Below are 22,277 nucleotides of genomic sequence, written 5' to 3'. Positions count from 1 at the left end.
TCTGAGATTCACCGGGATTCCGATGATCCTGACATCACGAAGATCGGATTAAGAGCCAACGGAAAAGCATTTTTGCGAAATATTTATCGGAACATGCTTGACAAGCTGCCGCCGTCAGGAAGCGATGAGATAATTTCACAGTTACATTTGACAGAGGAGCAAGATCCATCAGTTGCGATGACAGAAATCTTTCAAAAGTACTTGAGTGTCTGTGATTTAAATTCTACTGATGATATCCAATATCCAGCGAATCAGGGAAGCGATATTAGGGTCGGATTGTTTGAAGAGGAACGGCTTAATGGCATTATTAAACCACAAAGAATGTCAATGTGCAAAGACTCACCACCACCCGGGTGTAAACCAATTCTTTCTCAATGCAATTGCAGCGCAGGTGAGATCTTTAATATAAAACCCAGCAAACACAGTCATATAACAATGATATTGCCATAATATAACAGAATGTAACACGAAATATAACATGTTCGTTACATGTAACGTATATGTTAGTTGTAATTTCCCACTCAAACAAAATTGCAGTAATATAACAATAATATAACGTGTTACTAAAATGTTATTTAAATGTTATATAAATGGAATATATGTTATTTATTCTTTCTTCCTCTCTCTACAACTACAGGTGCATGTTTAATTAATTTTCCTAAACGTTATGTACAAATTCGTACTTTCCTCTTATTTATTATTCGTTCAAAAATGTACCACTTCATCGTAGAAATGGACTTACGATACAAGTTGTGCCCTGCCGTGATCACCGTTCCTATATATATTTTATATTATATTTTGCATGCGAGAAACGAAGCCATCTACCGGACAACTCGACATCTGAATGTTAAAAATGATATATAACATAGACATAATATGCAAATATTACAGTTATATAATAATTCATATTTCAGTTATATTACTGTTATATTATTATAACCAATGTATAACAGAGCAATATAACAGTTTTATAACGCAGTTATATTGCAGTTACAAAGTAAATTATGCAACCTCAACATTAATAACATATAACAGTTGTTATATTACGTGTTACTTCTGTGTTATATAATAGTTATATTTTGTGTTTGCTGGGAACATGGAAAAAGATTATCAATCTTGCGAATAACTATAATAAACTGATATAAACTAAATGTCTTCCTTTTTTTACTCGCTCAATAATTTTATTAAATAATACTAAATGACTTATCAATTAATATTATAAAAATCCATTATTTATACTATATAAGAAAATTACAATATGTGTATTTATAGATAAATCTACAAACCGGGAACCGCTCCAAATCGTCGCCAAGGAGATTCGAAAACTTGCAGAATTAAAGAACCAGCAAGAATACAATGTAATCGTTCCAACTAGTATCACAGACATTTGTTGGAATGCTCTGTTAGACAGCGCGAATGACGAACTGCCAGAAAAGTATGCTATTTGTTTCTTAAAGTAAGTTTTCTATATACAGGGTGTCCCGGGTTTTAACCGACAAACTGCGGGAGCATATTCTACTAGTGGAAATAAGAAAAAATTCTTATATCGAGTTTGCTTAGAAATGCTTTATTACAAAGTTATAAACCAATATTGAAAAGAAATATCAGATAAGTAACAACGGAACATAGTGTAGAATTTGGAAGGTCGAAGATGTTCACATGTATTCATGTTCACTATGTCGAAACGATTCAGTATGATTGTTACTTTCACAACAGTAGCCGTTAGATTTCAATCGTCGTGTGAACTAGCAATTACTATCAGAATGCCAAAAGTGTTTTCAAATGAGGAATACACTGATATTCATTTCGTGTACGGATTCTGTGACGGAAATGCACGAGCTGCCGTACGAGAGTATCGACGTAGATTTCCCAACAGGAGAGTACCAGATAGATTTAAAGCAACGAATTACTAATTCAGTTACTGAGATGCAACAAAATTTTCAGGAATGTCGTACCGTAACAAATTCTGTACTACGTCGATGTCTAGCTTGTATCGATGTGCAAGGACAACATTTTGAAATGCGTCACTAAATCATTGCGTAGATAATTTTTATTTTTGTGAAAAAATCCGTTGTTACTTATCTCATATTTCTTTTCAATATTGGTTTATAACTTTGTAATAAAGCATTTCTAAGCAAACTCGATATAAGAATTTTTTCTTATTTCCACTAGTAGAATATGCTCCCGCAGTTTGTCGGTTAAAACCCGGGACACCTTGTGTATATATATATATATATAAGAATAACAAAATATATATATATATATATATATTTTGTTATTCTTATGGATTTTTAAAGATTTAAAGGAATGTTTTTGGATAACAGAAAAGAACAAGATGCCGATTTGTATTCTGATAAAGCGACGTGTCGATGCACGAACTCGTGTTCCTTTTGTCGCACAAATGAAGAGAAACAAGTAATTATAACTGCCCATAGCATATATTGAGTCGTCCGGAAAGTTCGTGCCGATTTTGAAGGAAAATTCAAAGGCAACATTTTTTTATGTCGATAAATATTTATTGACTTATGTATACACCGTTTTGTTTCACAACCTTTGTCCATCTTTCACGCAACTGGAAGATTCCATTCTCCCAGAACTTCTTAGGTTTCTCGGCGAAAAACTCCTCAAGGTGGTTTTTTATGTCGATCAAAGAGTTGAAGTTCTTGCCGCTAAGAGAATTTTGCAAAGACCTAAATAAGTGAAAGTCTGAAGGTGCAATGTCTGGTGAATACGGTGGGTGAGGTGGCACATCCCAGCCAAACTCCAACAATTTTTGTCGGGTAGTCAAAGAAACATGAGGTCTGGCATTGTCCTGATGGAACACGACGCCCTTCCTATTAGCTAATTCTGGACGTTTTTCCTGAATCGCTGTCTTTAATTCGTCCAGTTGCGAGCAGTACTTATCTGCATTTATCGTTTGGTTGTGTGGTAGGAGCTCATAATATAGGATTCCTTTCCAATCCCACCAGACACAGAGCATGACTTTTTTTGGATGAAGGCTAGCTTTCGGAGTGGTTAATGCTGGTTCGTTTCGCTTACCCCAGGATCTTTTTCGTTCTATATTGTTGTAAATGATCCATTTTTCGTCACCCGTCACTAATTGCTTCAAAAATGGTACGTTTTCGTTGCGCTTGTACAGCGAGTCGCAGATGGAAATGCGATCCATTAAATTTTTTCGGCCAAATTATGCGGAACCCATACATCATAGCGACTTACATAACCAAGCTCGTGGACAGTGGTTTTCGATATTTTCAGTATCTCTGCTAATTCACGTGTCGTGTAGCGCGGGTTATTCTCGATCAGTGTCTTGATTTGGTCATCATCAGTAGAGGGTCTGCCGAGCGTTCTTGGTCTTTAAGGTTAAAATCACGAGCTCTAAACTTAGCGAACCACTTACGTACGGTTCTTTCAGCTAAAGCGCCTTCTCGGTAAACAGAACATATCGAATTTGTTGCTTGTGAGGCATTTTTGCCTTTCCGGTAATAGAAAAGCATCAAGTGTCTAAAATATTCTTTGTTTTCTTCCATCTTCAAAAGAGTACAAAACTGACACGAATCAATTTATCTGAAACAACTTTTTTCCTAAAGATGCGTTGAAATGTCACCTTTAAGCATATGTATATAAATCGTATGTTTTCAATAACATTGATATATTCAGACATGTTCCAACGTCATCCATTAAAAATCGGCACGAACTTTCCGGACGACCCAATACCAAAATTATTGAAGTAATAACTCATAGAGCACAAAAACTTGCAGCAGCATTGCTGAAGCTTCTTTTTGTATTCAATTTGACTCATAGTTCGAAAATTGAACGAGGTTTTATTAAATGCTAATGGCCACTGCACACTGAACGCGACAACTGCTAAGTACAAAGTACAATTTCCGGTTGCAAAAGGCAGTCGCGGTTGCTATACGAGAGTTGCCTAACTTTTATGTTCTGCGATAGCAACTGATAATCGCAATACGTCAGCCACTGCAGCGGGCAACTCTCGTACAAACAACCGCGACTATCTTTCGCAACAGGAAATTGTACTTTGTAACTAGCAGTTGCCATTCGTCGCAACTGGCGACATCTGCTCGCGCGCGCCTCTAATAGAACTCTAGTTGTGGGTTGTGGCCTTGTGGGTAATCGAGAAGAGAAGGATCACACGCCTGTTTATCCGAGAGTGCGAAGTCGTTAACAGTAATTTTTGCAGCCACAGGATATCACAGCATCGATTTCGACTTTACAATTTTTTCTGGCATTTTTGGAGATTTGTTTTTTCGCAATATGGTGAGTAGCAATATTCAGATAGAAGTCTTGCGCTCGAATCACATTCGTCACTATGCGAGGTTAATTTTCTCCACGTGAATCGCATGTACGCGATTTGTCTGTATGTATCGTGTTTTAAAACACCAAGAATACGATTGTGATTCCTTTTGTCCGATAAAACTTCCTTCGATACATCATAAATTACTTTAAATGCATTCATCAATCAATTTTTTCAGACGGATCTTGAAAGCACTGCTCCAGTGAATCCAAAAGCGTTTCCACTGGCGGACGCAACACTCAGTTCAAAAATTTTTAATATAGTACAGCAAGCCGTGACTTATAGCCAACTAAAAAAGGGAGCAAATGAGACAACAAAAACTTTAAACAGAGGTCTAGCCTCGTTTATCGTACTAGCGGCTGATGCCGAGCCTTTAGAAATTATCTTACATTTGCCCCTTCTCTGCGAGGACAAAAATGTCCCATACGTCTTCATTAGAAGCAAAGAGACATTGGGACGAGCATGCGGAGTTTCAAGACCAGTGGTAGCCTGCTCGATATTAATGAATGAAGGATCTCAATTGACACCACAGATAAGAAGTATACATCAGGAAATAGAAAGAATTTTAATCTAAACAGGATCGATATCCTGTTTTTACATACTTTTTTTTTACATATCCACCTTTACAGTAAATAAGATTGAAACTAATAATGTAACACAAAAAGAAGCTTAGATATGGATTAAATAAAATGGAATCATTTAATATAATACGATTGTTTATGTGCAGAATATCTCCTACTACACAATAATAATAAACAGCTCTCCACAATGCAGTGTAAACACATGCGATTCCGTTTAAACTTGTTTGTTTGACGACGTAACGAACCTTAGAGGCTATTTTCAAAACACGAAAATCCAATGCATAAAGGTCAAACTTTTTTCATCAGCTTTCAACGTATTGAGATTACGGCACATCTCATATAATCAATTCAGCTTGGATTATTCATATTATTCTTGTTATACAATATAAATATATACTGTAAATGTTGTATTAAAAATGGCGAAATAAAATTGTTCAAAGATACACAATACAATCATATAATCAAATTATTTATTTTGGAGTATGTAAAACATTTGGAACAATAAATATATGTTTGCATTTGAATCTTATCTGTTAATCTGTTAAAATCTGCTTAAAAAATCCAGACTTTCCAGTCAATCCAATATTCTTTTATCTTATCCTCGTTTAAAATCGATACACATTAGTTTTAAAATAAATACTTTCCGTGTTTAATATATTTAAATGTTCTTTGTTTCTTTACGTAAGGAATGTAAGCGAGTGGCCGATCTCACTGTAAAGGAACAATTGTCTAACGAATTGCTGATATTACTTCGACAAATGTATCACGTGGAAAGAGATATGCTGTTCATTGGGTTGATCGACGTGATAAACTCGGTGGAGCAAAATCTAGCAGATTTCATTGTACTTGCCGAGAATGCCACGCACTTATTGGCGCCATTGGATTTCTTCGCACGATTGACAAAGTTAGCCGAAGCGAAAAATGTTCCCTATGTTTATACATGTAAAAAGAAGCAACTCGGTTGGGCATGTCATTTATCTGTCGGTATAAGCGCTATTTCAATCAAGATTGGACACTCCTACTTCTCAGAAAAGATTAATGCCACTAAAAGCATGATAATAAGTGCAGCTTTAAGCTCGACCATAACTTTATAATCTATTAGTTTAATATATTAGTGGTCCCATTATAATTGAAAATTGAATATTAACATATAACATATTATGCTTATCGAAAATGAAATAAAATATTAATAAAATAAACTCTTCTCGAATATTAATTCAATTACGTGCCTTATAAGGAACGATAAATATGAGTAGATTATGTAATATGTACAAAGAGTTGTATAAAACACTTGGCATTTGCCATCATGTACAAAAAAAATTGTATCAACTAAGATCAATACTAAAAATAAGGAAAAACAAAGATTATTGTTGAAAGCAAGGTAACACATTCAGTTTCCAGTTACCGTGCCAACCATTACGGTATATCTGGGACGTGAACATGTTCTCTTGAAACTTCTCACGTAAGTCTTGTTGTGCGCTGTTGTTTGGGAAATCTTGAAACCACATTTTCAACTGTTGAGCCAACTCGTTCTCGTCCGCGAATACCAAGCCGTTCTCGTTGTGCCTCACCAATTCTGACAAGCTAAAAAATAATACGTAATTTTAAGAAAATGTACTTGATAATGATACATTCGCGCATGCAGATCATGTTAATTTCTAATGTACCAATTAAAATTGTACGCGCAAACTGGCAAGCCGCAACCAAACATATCGACAACTTTCATCGGTAAGTCCAATCCACTGGATGACGTATGGAGGCACACGCCTAAGTCTGCAGTAGCTGTTTTAAAGATCAAATATTTCGTTAATATTATTTCTATGTAAAAAAGAAATCATGTAGATGTAGAATCATGTAGAAAAATGTAGTTTAATGCAAAATCTTGTCATTAATATTCAATAACATTATGCAAGTACGTATGATACATTACCTAGTATTTTCGGATAATCTTCGTTTTCAAGCCATAATGTTCTTACTTGAACATGTTTCCACTTTTTCAAGTCAACGATGGCCATGTAGAAATCGCGCAACGGTCCTTTACCCGTTATCACGCAGATCAAATCCGGTAGATTCAACTCTTCGTTCTCACACGCGCTTTCATACTCTATAAAAGATAACACAAGTCTATTTCTATGTCATCTTGTCACATTTGTTAAAATAATTATGTGAATGAAACAGGTCCACAATGTACCTTGCAATGCGTTTAACAACACTGAAAAATCTTCATCTTCAGTCCAGCTAGTGCTGGACACGATGAAGCCGGATCTTCTGGGTGAATCAGATATGGATAGAGCATATTTTTCTGCTAACTTGCACAGAAACTCATTCTTCTCTTCCACCGTGATTAGATGGAAGTCGTCCGCTGGTCTGTCATATAGGACCTTAGCGCTAAAATCAGATTTTAAATGAGTCAATTGTACTTTCCTCTAAAGAAATATATATATATAAATTTTAAAACGTATATGCAAGGTTTAGATGTGAATACATTAAGTAAAAGTATTCTTTTAAGCATTAGTTGTCTGGAAATTTAGTTAGTAGTACTAACTGAATAGCCCATCTCTTTTCTAGATCTTCCTTCATGGCTTTAGTGACACAGAAATTATTCGTCGCTCTGCGTCCAAATGTTACTTCGATAGCTCGTGCTACTTTAACCACAATATGATCCTTCCCTAAGCTTAACGCCATTAGAGAATATGCATAATTGTGCCAATCAATGATAAATTGCGTTTCCATCAGAACACAGTAAAACCAACATACTGGAATCGTTGGTATCGCAGGTGGATTTTGCATTATTAATGTATCCGGTATTCGTTTGGAAAGTAGCGACCATAAAAGATCAGCAGTTTGCCACATCACTTTTATTACATAGCACAAGAAAAATGGTAATTCTAAAATAATGAAAAACAGAATTAATGCTCTAATCGATATTAAATGCTTTATGGGCATTAAAAAGTAAAAAATGTAAGATCGTGCAAATATGAAAATATTGAAGATGTAACTCCTTGCGCTACGTTTTCAACTACTCAATATGTTAGAGATATCGACATAAATATGTAACAGTATAATGTCCAATCCCTACTGTTTCGCAATTCAGAAGGCGGTCGCAGATAGTGGATCTGTATACGTGGATTCTCGACAATTTCCTTCATTGGTGATGAACCAGGGTAACCTACAATGTCTACAGTAAAGCCTTCCCTGGCGAAGGAGACCGCGTGATATTGCATTCGCGGACTTCTGCCGATATCACCGAGCACCAGCACGCAAACATTTTTGTCGGATTTAAATTTCTTCAGGCAAAATTTGCGTACGATAAAAATTAGCAGGAGTATCAAGAGCAATGTAAACATCTTGAACGAAAGCCGGTACTTCGTACGACTTTGCTCGAAAGTTGATATCATATGCTAGGTCAAAACATATCTTTTATTAATATCTTAATAGATCAATATTGCTATTAATTATATAAAGTATGTATATTGCTGTTTTCTCGAATATTTTTCAGTTTTTGTTTGAAGTAACTAATGCTGATTTTTGTGTACCTCAAACTATGCGGTTCACTTAGCAATACAAATGCTTCAAAACAATTTTTATCTGTTTCCTTTTTCAAATAAAAAGAAGAATGGGAAGTATTTTGAAGCATTTGTACCGCTAAGTAGGCACACTTTTCTCTCAAATAACTAATAATCACGATACATTAATTAATTTGTTTTTTTAAAGAAATTGAGCTTTTATTTATTTTCTTTTCTATAAGAAGGGATTCGTCAGTTGCCTGATAGATGGAGAAAAATATTAGCAAATGATGGCGAATATTTTGAAGAGTAACATGTTTATCATTTCTTTGTAACAAAGGTTTAATTTCTTTTAAAAAAGTATCGAATTAATTTGCACTAATATAATAATTATTACTGTTCAAACGAACTGCGCACAAACGGCTTAGCTGCGGTCCAGGTAATGCTCCAAATGCTGCAGAACACTCTATCCTTTTCCTTCTTTCTACCCCTGCGATTCGTAAAGTCAAAAATTAAAAGTTGCCCGGCTAACTTCCCGGAGGTCTTCTTTCTAATAAAAAAGAAGAGAAAATGTTTTAAGCGTTTGGAGCATCAACTACCGCAAGCTCTGTCTGAACAACAAGTAAACCGTTTTTTCGCATCATGTCCGATGTAATTCATGGCGACATTCCAATCGGAACTGAATGTTAACATGGCGACGAGTGCAGCAAACTCGGCAAGTCGCGCCCCGTCGGGGTGTTTTTATGCCGCGAATAAATGGTGAATATGTGCTGGCGCGCGCGTTTTATCCCGCGTTTGTACATTATCGTTGCAGTAGATACGCGTTAATCGGGTGTTACTGTACACGCTCCGATGTCGGTGAGCTACACCAGGATGAAGTCGTGTCAGGAAGCGTCGTCGTCGACGATGCCGAGTAACGCGCCCAGGCGAGCCGGCCGTGAGGAAGACTGGCAAATGCAATTGGCATTCTGCAAGCCTCGTCACAATGCGACGATCGAGAGTGTGAGTTGCATCAGTCAGACTTGGCGGATGAAGGAGCGGGTATGTATACAAACACCACGGAACGCTCAGAAAATACGGTCACATATTCGCTTAATTTTTCAATGAGCGCGAAGAAATGCGCGATAATTGCAAATAAAGAATTTCAATTGCGACTTTAGCCTCACCGAGCGCAAAGTCTCCCGTAAATGGATCATCGTGATGGTGCACGTGTTTTTTTATTTTTAGATGAAGACCGTGAGCGTTGCCTTAGTGTTATGCCTGAACGTCGGTGTTGACCCACCGGATATCGTCAAGACGCAACCGTGCGCACGTCTCGAGTGTTGGATAGGTAACTGAAAGCATAGTTAACCCTCGCGCTTATTTACGTTCCGCCCTTCCCCGCTTGCACATCGTTATGTAATTGCAATTTTGAGGTTATCCATGTGCACTACGCCGATTGAATTTGTCAAGGCTGCGGTGGAGTGCCGACGCCTCTGTGAAGATCCGCTAGATGGTGCCGTTTGACGGAATTTTGCTTTAAATTTTTGAAAACTTTTTCAATATTTAAAGTCGAGTTTTATGAATCAAGCTAGTTTCAGCGGTCGTAATAAAATATTACATAACAGTGAAATATCATTTTTATAAAAGTCAAGTGTATTTTTATTAAGGCTGCGGTCCGAAATACGCTCACAGTGCTGAAAGCGTCTTCTATCTTTCTTCGATATATAATAAGCAACAAGGATGGAGGACGCTTTCAGCACTGTGAGCGCATTTCGGACCGCAGCCTAAATATGCACTCCATACCTAGCAAGATCAAAAACAAAATAATTTGGGAAAAAATAAACATAATTTTCCAATAATTTAAATATAAAATTTTTGGCACAAATATCTTTCTAGATCCGTTGTCAGTAAGCCCTCAAAAAGCTCTTGAGACTATCGGTTCGAATTTGCAAAAGCAGTATGAACGGTGGCAGCCGAGAGCTCGTTACAAACAGAGCTTGGATCCAACTGTCGAGGAAGTCAAAAAATTGTGTACATCCCTGCGACGAAACGCCAAGGAGGAGAGAGTTTTGTTTCATTACAACGGTCATGGTGTGCCCAAGCCTACCACTAACGGTGAAATATGGGTATTTAATAGGGTCAGTACGGAAACGATATAATTATATTCGGTACATTCAACACAATATTTATTTTAACGATGATATATTTTTCCAGACGTATACGCAGTACATTCCATTGTCAGTATATGACTTACAGACTTGGATGGGTGCACCTAGTATTTATGTATATGATTGTTCCAACGCGGGCATTATAGTCGAATCTTTTCAGCAATTTGCCGACCAGCACGAGAAAGAATACGAGGTACGTACTCGAACATTTTATTGGAAATTATAAGTATTGTCGAGATACACGCACAGGACAGTCGAGTGAGATCGGTCTTTGCAGATGGAGAAGCAGCAAAATCGTGCAACTGGAGTGACGTGTCCTGCGGCGCCGTGTTACAAGAATTGCATTCAACTAGCAGCGTGCGCGGCTAATCAGATTTTACCTATGAATCCGAATTTACCCGCGGATATATTTACATCGTGTCTTACTACTCCGATAAAGATTGCAATACGCTGGTAAGACTTTCGGATATGGGCGTACATGGAAAAGGGAAAGGGAAACCTACATGTATCAATGCGATATCTTTTTTCTTTTTCTTAGGTTTGCGATGCAACCTACATCCAAATTAGTTCCCAACATATCTCTTGATCTCATTGACAAGTAAGATTACATTACGTTATATCATAAAATTTTACGTTTTGTAGAACAGAGAGGCACTTATCACAAATTATCGCACAAATGTTTGCGTATACGTTTTAGAATTCCTGGACAATTGACTGATAGGAGAACAATGTTAGGTGAGCTTAATTGGATATTTACTGCCATCACCGACACAATAGCGTGGAATACTTTGCCAAGAGGTAAGGAACTTGAACGGTATACTTATTTTGATTTCTATACAAGGTAAGTATAAAATAAATATACAATTTGTGCAAGATGAAAGTAAAGTGACTGTTAGAATATATTATTATTTTGCTTTTAGATCTGTTCCAAAGATTATTCAGGCAAGATCTATTAGTTGCGAGTCTCTTTAGAAATTTCTTGCTAGCAGAGAGAATACTTCGTTCTTATGATTGCACGCCAGTCTCTTCCCCTAAATTGCCACCGACTTATCAGGTAAATTGATCGTTAGTAGTAAATTAATTGGCGATTAACTCTACGTGGAGTACATTTAATGTATAAATGTGTGTTAAATTTCAATAAATACTGTTTATTCCAAAAGTTAGAATAAGAGTATGATAGATTGATACATGCGTTTTCCAGCATCGTATGTGGCAAGCTTGGGATATGGCGCTCGATCTATGTCTGGCGCAATTGCCGACAGTCTCGGAAAATGAGGATCGATATGTGCATTCATCATTTTTCGAGGATCAGCTCACGGCTTTCCAAGTGTGGCTCAATCTAGGATCAAAGAATCGTAGTCCACCTGAGCAGCTTCCAATTGTCCTCCAAGTGCTGTTGAGTCAAGTGCATAGACTGAGAGCATTAGAGCTGTTAGGTCGCTTCCTTGATCTTGGTCCATGGGCGGTTAATCTAGCACTTAGTGTCGGTATCTTCCCATATGTTCTAAAATTATTACAGAGCAACGCTAGAGAACTTCGACCCTTACTTGTTTTTATATGGGCAAAGATTCTAGCTGTGGATAATGTAAGTTTCTTTCACGTTTCTATACATTATTATATTTAATTTTATATATTGAAATATTTACAAATGTTCTGTACATTTAAGTGTACAGATATATATAATTTTTTTCAATTACAGACGTGTCAAGCAGATCTTGTGCGCGATGGTGGACATAAATATTTTCTCTCTGTGCTTCAGGACACTTCGATTCCGGTATGTCCCAAATTATTACCTAATTTCAACCGGCAACAAAAATTCAGGCGATGGCGACTAAACTTTTTTCATAACGAAAGTGCGTCTAATTGTATTTCAGAGTGAACACAGGACGTTAGCTGCATTCGTACTTGCTAGTATAGTCAACGATTACCGACCAGGTCAGGTAGCTGCGAATCAGGGTAGTCTCGTTTCAATATGCTTGGAGCAACTGGGAGACACGAACGCCTTGCTGCGACAGTGGCTCTGTTTGTGTCTGGCGCGACTGTGGCACAACTACGACAAGGCGAGATGGTGCGGTGTCAGGGACATCGCTCATGAGAAGTTGTTCATGCTGTTAAAGGATCCTGTCCCAGAGGTAACGATTTCGACCTTTGGAGCTGTTAACTCCATAAACTTATTATTATTAAATTTGTGTGATTGTGGAATTGAATGTAATTGAAACGTATTAATTTACAGGTCCGGGCAGCCAGCGTATACGCACTGGGCACATTTATAAACAGCGTTACGACTAGGAGCGAGCACGCGAACAACATCGATCAGATTATTGCAATGACGCTTATTAATACCGTTTCTCACGACATGTGTCCGTTAGTTAGAAAGGTAAGCCAAAACTGCGACGTGATTTATATCGGATCGGACGGACCGTTATGATGAAATTGATATTGCAGGAATTAGTGGTAGCTCTTCAATGGATGGTGCTGCATTTTGAAAACTCCTTCGTGACGTTGGCCATTGCCGAGGAAAACAGTCGGAAGGATCTTATCGTGGAAACGCTGTCGCCGTTCAGCGGCATGAGACGTATCAGCTCGCGCGACAGGTTGAAAATGCTGTCTCCCAACAATGCGTACACGGTGGACACGACCGACGGATTCACGCAAGATCGTATTAAAAGAGTATCGTCTTCGTCGTCGATCAGCAGTTTAGGTAAGATAACAAGGTGCTATTGGTTTGAGAAGAGTCGAAAGTCAATCAATACTCTTTGAATAGATCGAACAGTTATTCTTGATTCTTTCGTGTACCAGGTAATAATTGGGAGTTCGTCAGGAAACCTTGCGAGTCACTCGGTAATAATGATTGGAAGTTTCATTGCATGTTCGTACATAGCTAATCTTTTGTTTCTGCGCAACTGTGCAATTTCCATTGGTATAATATTATAATGCTTAGCTTCGCACAAGCTTTGTATGATAGCCATGATATATATTTTTTTATCTCTTAAATTAAGTTTTAATTAAGCCATAATAATTTCATAAATTTTATATTTCGTTCATTGCAGGTCACAGTTCTCTTGGAAACTTACCGAGTCTCTCCTACGGTAGCGTTTATATGAAATTGTGGCACGGATTGTGTAGCCTCGATAACGATCCTCATCCAGCGGTCGGTGCTATGTCGCAGAAAGTTACCAATCATATTCGTAATAAGGTAATACCGATATTTAACGTGTTATTCACACCTTGATCGTATAGTTATACTGAATTTTCGACATGTAAGACACGAAAAATTTTAGATGAAGGCGTCTTCTGCACCCAAGGAAGTAGCTGAAACAAAAATCTCCTCGTCGTTGTCTCTTCCACCATCTCCGTCAAATCGAACTGGTTATTTGAGGTGCGTAAAAGCTTATTTCAGTATAAGACATGATCAAATGAGTATGTGTCGCTAATAATTCTTGCGCTTTAGTAACAGCAAAGGAGAATCGCCACCAACTGCTGTCAACTCTGGGACGGATTTGCTGCGTTCTACGCGAGTTCTACCGCACAGTAGCCGTACAAGAAAACCCATTCCTAATACAGTAAGAATCATATTTTTTTACTTTTGTTTAATGATTGTTATAAATGTGCTTATTACAACAGATTATGTCTTAAAAACCAGAAATGTAAAGAAAAGTTACAAGGCAATTTGCGATAATAATATTACAACTGATAAGCTTGCACGTATATAGCTGCAAAGTTCAATAACAGTGTTTTCTGAAATAAATTCTTAACTGTAGATATCTGAAGAAACGGATGAAGTACCTGGTGTAAAAACGCCATTGACAATCTCGCAATTTGTCGAATGGAGTTGCGCTCAGTTTGCTCAGCCTGTGAGCCTGGAAGACGAAATGGACGATGTGGAGAGCAGACCGTACCTCGAACGGGAATGGCGGTAAATAAAATTCTTAGAATTTAAGGAAATCTCAATCAAGCTTTCGTAGTTTCTTATACGAAGTGTCGCACTCGATCGTTGTAGATTTATACGCAACGCGAAGCAGAGACAGGACGCGATGGAAGAGCAATTACGCGCGCCGCAAAACAAGGTGGAATCGCAGGTGTATCACGCGAGGTGTCCCCATTCACCTCAGATTTTGGCTTTTCATCCTTTCGAGCCGCATTTAGCCGTCGCTCTCAAGGATTGCTTTGGGTATTTAAATTTTCTGCTTTTCTCTTCAATATTTGAAACGCGATATCCTATATTATGCGTAAAAGGAGGATTTTCTGTTTAACGTTTATTAAAAACATTTCTCTGTATTTCTTCCAGAGTATGGGATTATCAAAGTGGCACGAAATTGACTTACTGCGCGAGTCGCGGAAGTAAAACGAAATCGCGCGTCACGGCGCTCGAGTTCATCAATTCCCACGACTTGAGCCTGTTATTGGCGGGTTCTGACGATGGTTCCGTACGAGTATGGAAGAATTATAACGGCACGATAAGCCGCGATCCAATTCTGCTCACAGCGTGGCAAGCGTTAGCGGACGTGCAGCCTGTAACCAAAACTTCTAGTGGTATGTACTGGAGAACAAGTAAAGCTCAATAATTTATCTTCCTTAGTGTTGCGAATCGGAAATTATTTTAATAATGTGACTAAATGTGACTAAATAACTTGAAAATTCAATACTGCAATATAGAGGAAAGTCCCCAATTATGAGATACCATATCGATTTTGCCGAATGTAAGGAAATCTATAGGCAGAATTCAAAAATGTAATACGTTCTCTTGAAGAGAATTTAATAAGCTTTAGGTTGGTGAAATAAAAAATCTAATTTAAATATTATTTTTTCTGAAAATTAAAAAAATTTGAAAAAAGAGCTTTACGCAAGATCGTGAAAGTGTGCTCCTAATATAAGATACCTTGAGAAATCGGTGTTAAAAGTGCAAAATACATCAGTATTGCAAGTAAAAAACTTTATTAGATATTTTTATAAAAATACTGCTGCCACAGCCTTCGCCAAATCTTCATGATTCCACTGTCGACGCTTCCTCGTTTCTCTAACCTCCATAGTCAGATTCTATAAAAATTAAATACACAAAAATTCGTAATATAAATTCGTATTAACTTTTCTTTAACCTTAAGTAGTATTTTCTTTCTTTTTATTACACTACATACTCTTCATATTCGAGCAATAATTATCTCATATTAAGAGTACCCCGAATATCTCATTATACGAGCCACACGCCTAGCGGTTCCGCGATCATGAAATCTAACTTCTGCAATTAAGCAATTCAACAAATCGCGTATTTTCCTGTTACTACGATTCTACTCTATCATTGCATACTGAATTTATTGCCAACCATTTCTTTATTATGTAATAAACAAGGTTTAAAGACTTACCTTAAGTTCCTTTGACATGTTCACAATTTCACAAACCTTTTCTTGCAAAAGCTAAACGCAAAAACGAACAATGAATTTTTCACTAAATACATTTTACACCAAGAGTAATAAGTTTATGGTGGAATTAACAGATGGTGCTCACTAGTTTAGCAGAAACTCCATTATCTCATATTAGAAGCATATCTCATAATAGGGGATTCTCCTCTAATAATATGCTGTTATTAATAATATATTATGATTACATGTTTTCAGCGGCGGCACAGTTGGTCACAAAGTGGGAGCAAAAATCGCTCACTTTAGCAGTGACAGGCGACGTTCGCATCGTCAGACTCTGGGATGCGGAAACGGAATTAAAGAAGCAAGATATACCGACGGGCGCCGATTGTTGCACCACTTGTATCGACTTTGATAATACAGGCCGGTAGTCTAGAAAAATGTTTCTTTATATTATTATAATTTATGTTTATTATAGCATACAGTTTTTCTTATATTAAACAGATATCATATTAATGGTAAAATTTTTGCAACAGGTGCAATGATGGCACTGGGCTGTGGCGATGGATCAGTCCGACTCCTGGATCGCAGACTACCGCCCGCGGAAGCGAGAGTTATGACCTGGAGGGAACACACCGCCTGGGTATTGGGCACCTTCCTAAGAAAATCTACGGGATCCGCGCCGCAACTGTTTACTGGCTCTTCCTCGGGCGACATCAGGATTTTCGATCTTAGAAAGAATTCCTCCGTGAGCACGATTCAGGTAGCGGCTGGTATCGCGGCACTGGCCGTCCACGAGATAGCGGATATTTTCACCTGGTAAGCGCAATTAAATCTCGCTATTATTATCGTTAAAGTTGTTAGTATAGCACATTAATGTGACGATTGTAAATTGTCATTAATGTGTTTAATTAATGTGTTGAGTTTAACTTTAACGATAATAATAATAAATTGTAGAGTACTTATTTTAACAATAATTCTCTTGCTGAATTCTTCCAATGAAAGAACGTATTTTTGTTTTAGTGGCACTACGAATCACTGTATCGGTATCTATAATACATCAGGCCAACATCTCAACACGATAAAATTCCACGAGGGATTCATGGGTACGCGTCTTAGTCCTGTAAATTGTTTGAGCTATCATCCATATCGTGTGACCATGGCAGCTGGCTTTGTGGACAGTACTTTCACAGTGTATGAATCACGCAGATGACTACTAGAGATGGAGTTTATGTAAAATCTTTGCAAAATTTTGTAAATTTATAGGCACTTTACGTTCGTTTGCATATTGCGATATATCGTCGACGAAATTAGAATCATTGCTGCCTCCATCGTGAGAGGACCGTAAACTAGTTCCACAACGATTAGAGAATAGTCCCTCCTTTTTTCGCTGTTTCTTAGACGATCTTGCCTATTATTTCGTGCAACGGATAGAAAGAGGATAGCTATAGTTTTTGTGATAAAACTGAATACTGTGAACGGACCAACCAAAGTATTCCGAGATGATCAAGGACGGTCTGGAGGTATCACCTGTTGTGCATCTCGATGTGATTTTTACGCGCGAGAAAGGTATCGGAAATACTTTGATGTCCCGATGCATAAACCTTAAAGCATAATAAAGCGTATGTACGTGCATTGTGATAAAAAAAGTTAATGCGAGTTCGTACGCGAGAGTGGCTGAGAAAAAGAAGGAGAGAATGACAAGTTTGACGAATACTGACGGTCCGTATGGTCAAGCAATCTCAACTATTGTGCCATGCAATATCTGCTTCAGACTAAAGCTTACACTCCGTCAAGATCTTTGCGCAACGGAGATATTTTAACTACCGAATCGATCACAACGTGGCTGTGTAAATACGGCTCGCATTATATAATGCATTTTTATAAGCTTACGTGTGAAAAAGTAGCTAATGTATAGAATTTCATCATCATTTCTTCATAATTACCTTTTACCTTTTTTTTTCCTTCTCTCCTTGTTGTCTAATTCCTGCTATCATTATGTTCTTGACCGATAAAGTAATGTAGATTTGTTTCGAGAGATTTTAACCGTTACCGATATCGTACAAACTTCGCATAAGTAAGTTAGGTTTGACAAAGCACACCTATTACATGCACATGTTAATTTAGTGGCAATATTAGATATTAGACCGTGTGCAATACGGGTCAGTGACGCAGATGTGATCGCAGAGAAGATGTCAGATACAGATGTACGAAATTACGAAGAAGCGTGAAAAACACGATAATATTTTTTCATACAATTATCCGATTTTGAAAAAAGAAACTTTTGTTCAAAATCCTAAAAAATCCTAATAATGTGGTATTATACATATACAGTGGTTTCTTTTCAACTATAAAAATTTTGAGGTATCCTGTAACTGACTTACGTATCAGATTGTTTAAAGACTACCGCACGTTGAACGATAATCGAACGATAATTATGAAAATCATTGCAGAATACGGATACTATTATATTTGCGATCATGGCTGCGTAATTTGCGCGTCGCTGGACGATGTACGGCGGATATTGATAGCGCAATTATACAGGGTGTCCCAGACCTACCGTATCGCCGGTTAATGGTAGATTGCTGAGGTGATTCTGAGACGAATGTTCCTCTTGCAAAATGTCGAGGGTGGCGTAGTTTCGGCGCTACGAAGGGTTGTAGTTATCCTATCCTTGTGTAGAATTTTCCCGCGTTCAATGACGGTGGGTCGAAGGGGTCCCGCGCATCGCGCACGCTTCAATTTGAACAGCCGCGGAAAATTAAGACCAAATTGAAGCGTGCGCGATGCGCGGGACCCCTTCGACCCACCGTCACTGAACGCGGGAAAATTCTACACAAGGATAGGATAACTACACCCTTCGTAGCGCCGAAACTACGCCACCCTCGACACTTTGCAAGAGGAACATTCGTCTCAGAATCACCTCAGCAATCTACCATTAACCGGCGATACGGTAGGTCTGGGACACCCTGTATATTACTTATGTTACTAATTTATTGATCCGTCTCCGTTTTGCTCGCGCGTTCACTTCCACTGTTATTAGTAACGCATAATATTTCTGCGGAGATGCAATCGTAGCTTCTTCACGGTGCGTAATAGATAAAGCGATTCCACTGCCAAGTTAGGAGTGCGAATCGCATTAAACGATACGCGTGAACCGTGAGACAACTATATTAGCGTAACGATAGGTAATATTGTAAATACGTAAATGCATGTATCATAGGAAACGCGCGACCCGGTTAAAGCGAGAGGAGACGCGAGAGATGCAGATAGCACTTTATCTCTCCACGTTACACGATAGTTTTGTTATTGGCACGCGCTGACGCAGTCTAGGCGCGCGATATAGTAACGAGGATTGATGACGATTGCGTATGATATTGTGTAAAGAGTTCCGCCGATTATAGATGCGTACAGATACGTGGATGCGCGTACACGCAGCGTTGGATGTACTTAAACACCAATGTCGATCGTCGATTATTTTTACATTTGTTTTTTTTCTTTTTCTTTTTCCTTCCTTTTGCTCTTGCCGAGGCGATTCGTTCGACTCCATGTTTCGCCGCTGCGATATTTCCACACTCGGTCAACGAATTGGATGTCTATTATCAGCGCATGGCTACTGTGCCTATTAGATTTCTCGCTCACAATACATTTGCGCCAGTTATATGTGATTTACGCGGCTCACAAGGCTGCCCCTCGATCCTCCGTTACGTCGCGTCACACATTTCAGACAATAAAAAAGATGATAGAAATAAATAGGAGACAAAATAGAATAAGTCACGCTTTATTCACGAAATCTGACATTCTATCTGAGGCATTATTTTCGTAGCGTAAAGTGTGAAGAATAAGCGTAAGCCTGCTACGCGAGAAGCACATATCGCCGTTTTTAAGGAGAGATGCTCCGACTAACATTTAATAGATAATGCGAGGAAACTGTACAGATGTTCAAATAGAAAATTTAAATTCTGGCGCCGTGAAAAATCACTGCACAAAATTGCATTGCGGCCAATTGATTGAAAATCATCGCGCCATAATTCAAATTATCTACTATAATTTCGCGTCAACCGATTCTCTTCTCCCTAAGCTTTAGTCGAATTTTACAGTTACGTGATATTTTTTTCTTCGACGGACAAATTACGCTGATTCGAATTTTCTTGAGAAAAATTGCAAACTAAGGAAGGAGATATGGAAATTATGCACGGTCGAGCATGCGCCGATGTACCTAGATCGATTTCTGAATAGCTATTATGGAATCATTGTCGAAACCACAAAGGGAAGGAAGGAACGACCCTCTCCCTCGTCGAGCGTCCTTTTACGGACGTGCGAATGGTATGCAAAACGATGGGAAAGTTCTTGAAACGCCGTTCGAAGGTGCGGGAAAGTCGATTACGATCGGGACGCGATCTACGGAGGCGGGCGGTCGGGACAAACCGGTACCATTTGTACGTTATCGCGCGATGGTGGCGGATCGATTTCGAAAGGGTCTCGTAAAGAGCTCGAGCACTCGAAAATTTCCGCTCGGAATAGTAAGCGTAAATTCCATGATAGCTCCTCCGCTGTGTATTATATGCAACTGGATGATCGCGTCGCTATTATACCGTTAGCTAGCAATAACAAATGCCGAGATGGGCGTTTAGGGGAGAGTGAGCCGAGGAGCACGATTTACGTGTTGCGGCTTCGCGCTGTATGCTATTGTACATTAATGTATAATTATATAATCGCCTCTTATAGCAAAATACAATATGATCACGCGTTACACCGATCTTGTGTACATACAGGGTGTCCCATGGGAAGTTGCTGAAAGTAAACGATTGGTTCTCCCCTCCATGACTTCAGAAAGGGTCTTACGGTTAACGGTCGTTCATCTGAGTGTCCGCAGTTTTATTCTGGTTGTGGTAGATGCAAGTCCGTGCGCGTCAAAATGAGTAATCTGACGACGGAAGAAAAGATTTATCTTGTCGAGTGCTTCTTTTCCAGAGGAAAAGTTTATAGCAATGCTTACAGGGGGTTTCGTACTAAATACGGAACATAAAGTTAAGAGCGAAAACACGCTGAAAAGGTTAGAATTTATTATTTCTTTAAACGTATGCGTTACGTCACTCCATTTTTTGGCAATAAATCTTCATTAAAATAATGTTTTGTGTTATTTTTATCAGAATCATCGATAATTTTATGCAGTATGGAACTATCCAAGACCGTAGACATGATCTGCCAGGTCCTTCTGTGTCTGTAGCTGCAGAAGAAAACATTGAAGATATTAAGAAGTATTTTGAAGAGAATCCAAATTCTTCCATTCGGAAAGCTGCCCAAGCTCTTGAAATATCCAAAACAACGTTACACAGGATTTTAAAACATTTCCTGAAAATGCATCCCTATAAAATAACATCGCATCAATTGCTACCCAAACGCGCTATGACGAAACGTGTGGAATTCTGTAAGACGATAAATGGAATGTTTGAAGATGGAGAACTTGATGCAAAATTGATAATTTACACGGACGAAGTACATTTCTGGCTAAATGGTTGTTAATAAACACAATTATAGATTGTGGGGGTCGGAAAATCCCAAGGTTTCCCTGGCTAAACCTTTACATCCACAAAAAATAATAGCATGGGCTGCGATCTCGGTAAAAGGAATTTATCTGCAATTCTTCGAATCAACAGTCACTGGTGAAAGTTACAAGCAGCTTCTTGAAACACAATTCTTCCCTCATGCAAAAAAAGAGGCCTGGTCAGAGGATTTCACTTCATGCAGGATGGAGCGACACCACATCGAACCCAGGAGGTCTTCGAAACAATCCATAAAGTTTATGGCAATCGAGTCATCGGTCTGGGATATCCCAAATTTGCCCAGGGGGGGGCTAGAATGGCCACCGTACTCGCCGGATTTAAATCCATGTGACTTCTTTCTTTGGGGATACATTAAGGACCATTGTTATGCCGGAAATCCAGAAACAGTGTCAGATTTAGTAGTAGCTATTAAAAAGGTCGTCAGCAACATTAAAGACAACATGTTAGAAAAAGTTTTCACAAGTTTTCGTAAAAGAATTGATTTTTGTACAAATTCAGATGGTGCACACTTTGAAAATATTTATCATTAGCTTACTTGATTATTAGCATATTTTTCATTAATAAAATAAACTGATATACAAACATTTTTCTAAATTTTATTTATACCCATTAAAAACTGCAGACTTTCCTCTTTCCAACGCAATTTTTGTTTTTTCAATAACTGCATACGTTTAAAAATGACAGCTGATTAGTTTCAGCAACTTCCCATGGGACACCCTGTATATATTACCACAAATTCTTTAGCTTAGAAGTTTATAATTTTCCTTTTCTTTCTCTTCGTTTCCTTTTTTCTTCCCGTTCGCTCAC

The 22,277-nt window shown here is 38.2% G+C and overlaps 4 protein-coding genes and 1 long non-coding RNA gene across 6 annotated transcripts; 3 read left to right on the top strand and 2 right to left on the bottom strand.

Annotated features, from left to right (window-relative positions):
• The first annotated feature begins 4,099 nt into the window (after positions 1-4,099).
• Positions 4,100-5,017, top strand: LOC105279548 (NHP2-like protein 1 homolog). The gene is made up of 2 exons (XM_011339407.3): positions 4,100-4,275; positions 4,491-5,017. Exons 1-2 carry the CDS (start codon positions 4,273-4,275, stop codon positions 4,884-4,886), a joined length of 399 nt encoding a protein of 132 aa, XP_011337709.1. The 5' UTR covers positions 4,100-4,272; the 3' UTR covers positions 4,887-5,017.
• A 507-nt stretch (positions 5,018-5,524) lies between these two features.
• Positions 5,525-6,067, top strand: LOC113562516 (NHP2-like protein 1 homolog). The gene has a single exon (XM_026972155.1). The coding sequence runs from the start codon at positions 5,556-5,558 to the stop codon at positions 5,985-5,987; it is 432 nt and encodes a 143-aa protein (XP_026827956.1). The 5' UTR covers positions 5,525-5,555; the 3' UTR covers positions 5,988-6,067.
• Positions 6,068-6,212: 145 nt separating this feature from the next.
• Positions 6,213-8,753, bottom strand: LOC105279549 (chitobiosyldiphosphodolichol beta-mannosyltransferase). Its single transcript, XM_020031725.2, has 6 exons — positions 7,973-8,753; positions 7,439-7,781; positions 7,085-7,281; positions 6,824-6,997; positions 6,561-6,675; positions 6,213-6,477 (listed from the first exon to the last, which is right to left on the bottom strand). The coding sequence occupies exons 1-6, from the start codon at positions 8,289-8,291 to the stop codon at positions 6,258-6,260; spliced, it is 1,368 nt and encodes a 455-aa protein (XP_019887284.1). The 5' UTR covers positions 8,292-8,753; the 3' UTR covers positions 6,213-6,257.
• A 43-nt stretch (positions 8,754-8,796) lies between these two features.
• On the top strand, positions 8,797-17,590 carry LOC105279550 (regulatory-associated protein of mTOR). Of its 2 annotated transcripts, XM_011339409.3 has the most exons (23): positions 8,797-9,440; positions 9,627-9,729; positions 10,278-10,519; positions 10,596-10,742; positions 10,827-11,002; positions 11,088-11,147; positions 11,247-11,347; positions 11,470-11,603; positions 11,751-12,134; positions 12,249-12,323; positions 12,424-12,681; positions 12,783-12,926; positions 12,995-13,250; positions 13,349-13,390; positions 13,600-13,745; positions 13,831-13,928; positions 14,001-14,112; positions 14,311-14,465; positions 14,550-14,720; positions 14,838-15,082; positions 16,162-16,326; positions 16,440-16,722; positions 16,927-17,590. In XM_011339409.3, exons 1-23 carry the CDS (start codon positions 9,252-9,254, stop codon positions 17,114-17,116), a joined length of 3,876 nt encoding a protein of 1,291 aa, XP_011337711.2. In that variant the 5' UTR covers positions 8,797-9,251; the 3' UTR covers positions 17,117-17,590. The 2 variants fall into 2 exon arrangements, with proteins under 2 accessions (XP_011337711.2, XP_026827955.1); XM_026972154.1 differs by lacking the exon at positions 13,349-13,390.
• Positions 17,591-17,857: 267 nt separating this feature from the next.
• On the bottom strand, positions 17,858-20,769 carry LOC105279551. Its single transcript, XR_893962.2, has 2 exons — positions 18,872-20,769; positions 17,858-18,005 (listed from the first exon to the last, which is right to left on the bottom strand). It is a non-coding gene; the product is annotated as an uncharacterized LOC105279551 (long non-coding RNA).
• Between the last annotated feature and the right edge of the window lie 1,508 nt (positions 20,770-22,277).

Source organism: Ooceraea biroi, chromosome 9 (assembly GCF_003672135.1).
Source record: "Ooceraea biroi isolate clonal line C1 chromosome 9, Obir_v5.4, whole genome shotgun sequence".
NCBI classification, from domain to species: Eukaryota; Metazoa; Arthropoda; class Insecta; order Hymenoptera; family Formicidae; genus Ooceraea; species Ooceraea biroi.
Note: the sequence above shows the minus strand (reverse complement) of the source record. Positions and strands in the feature narration are given on the sequence as shown.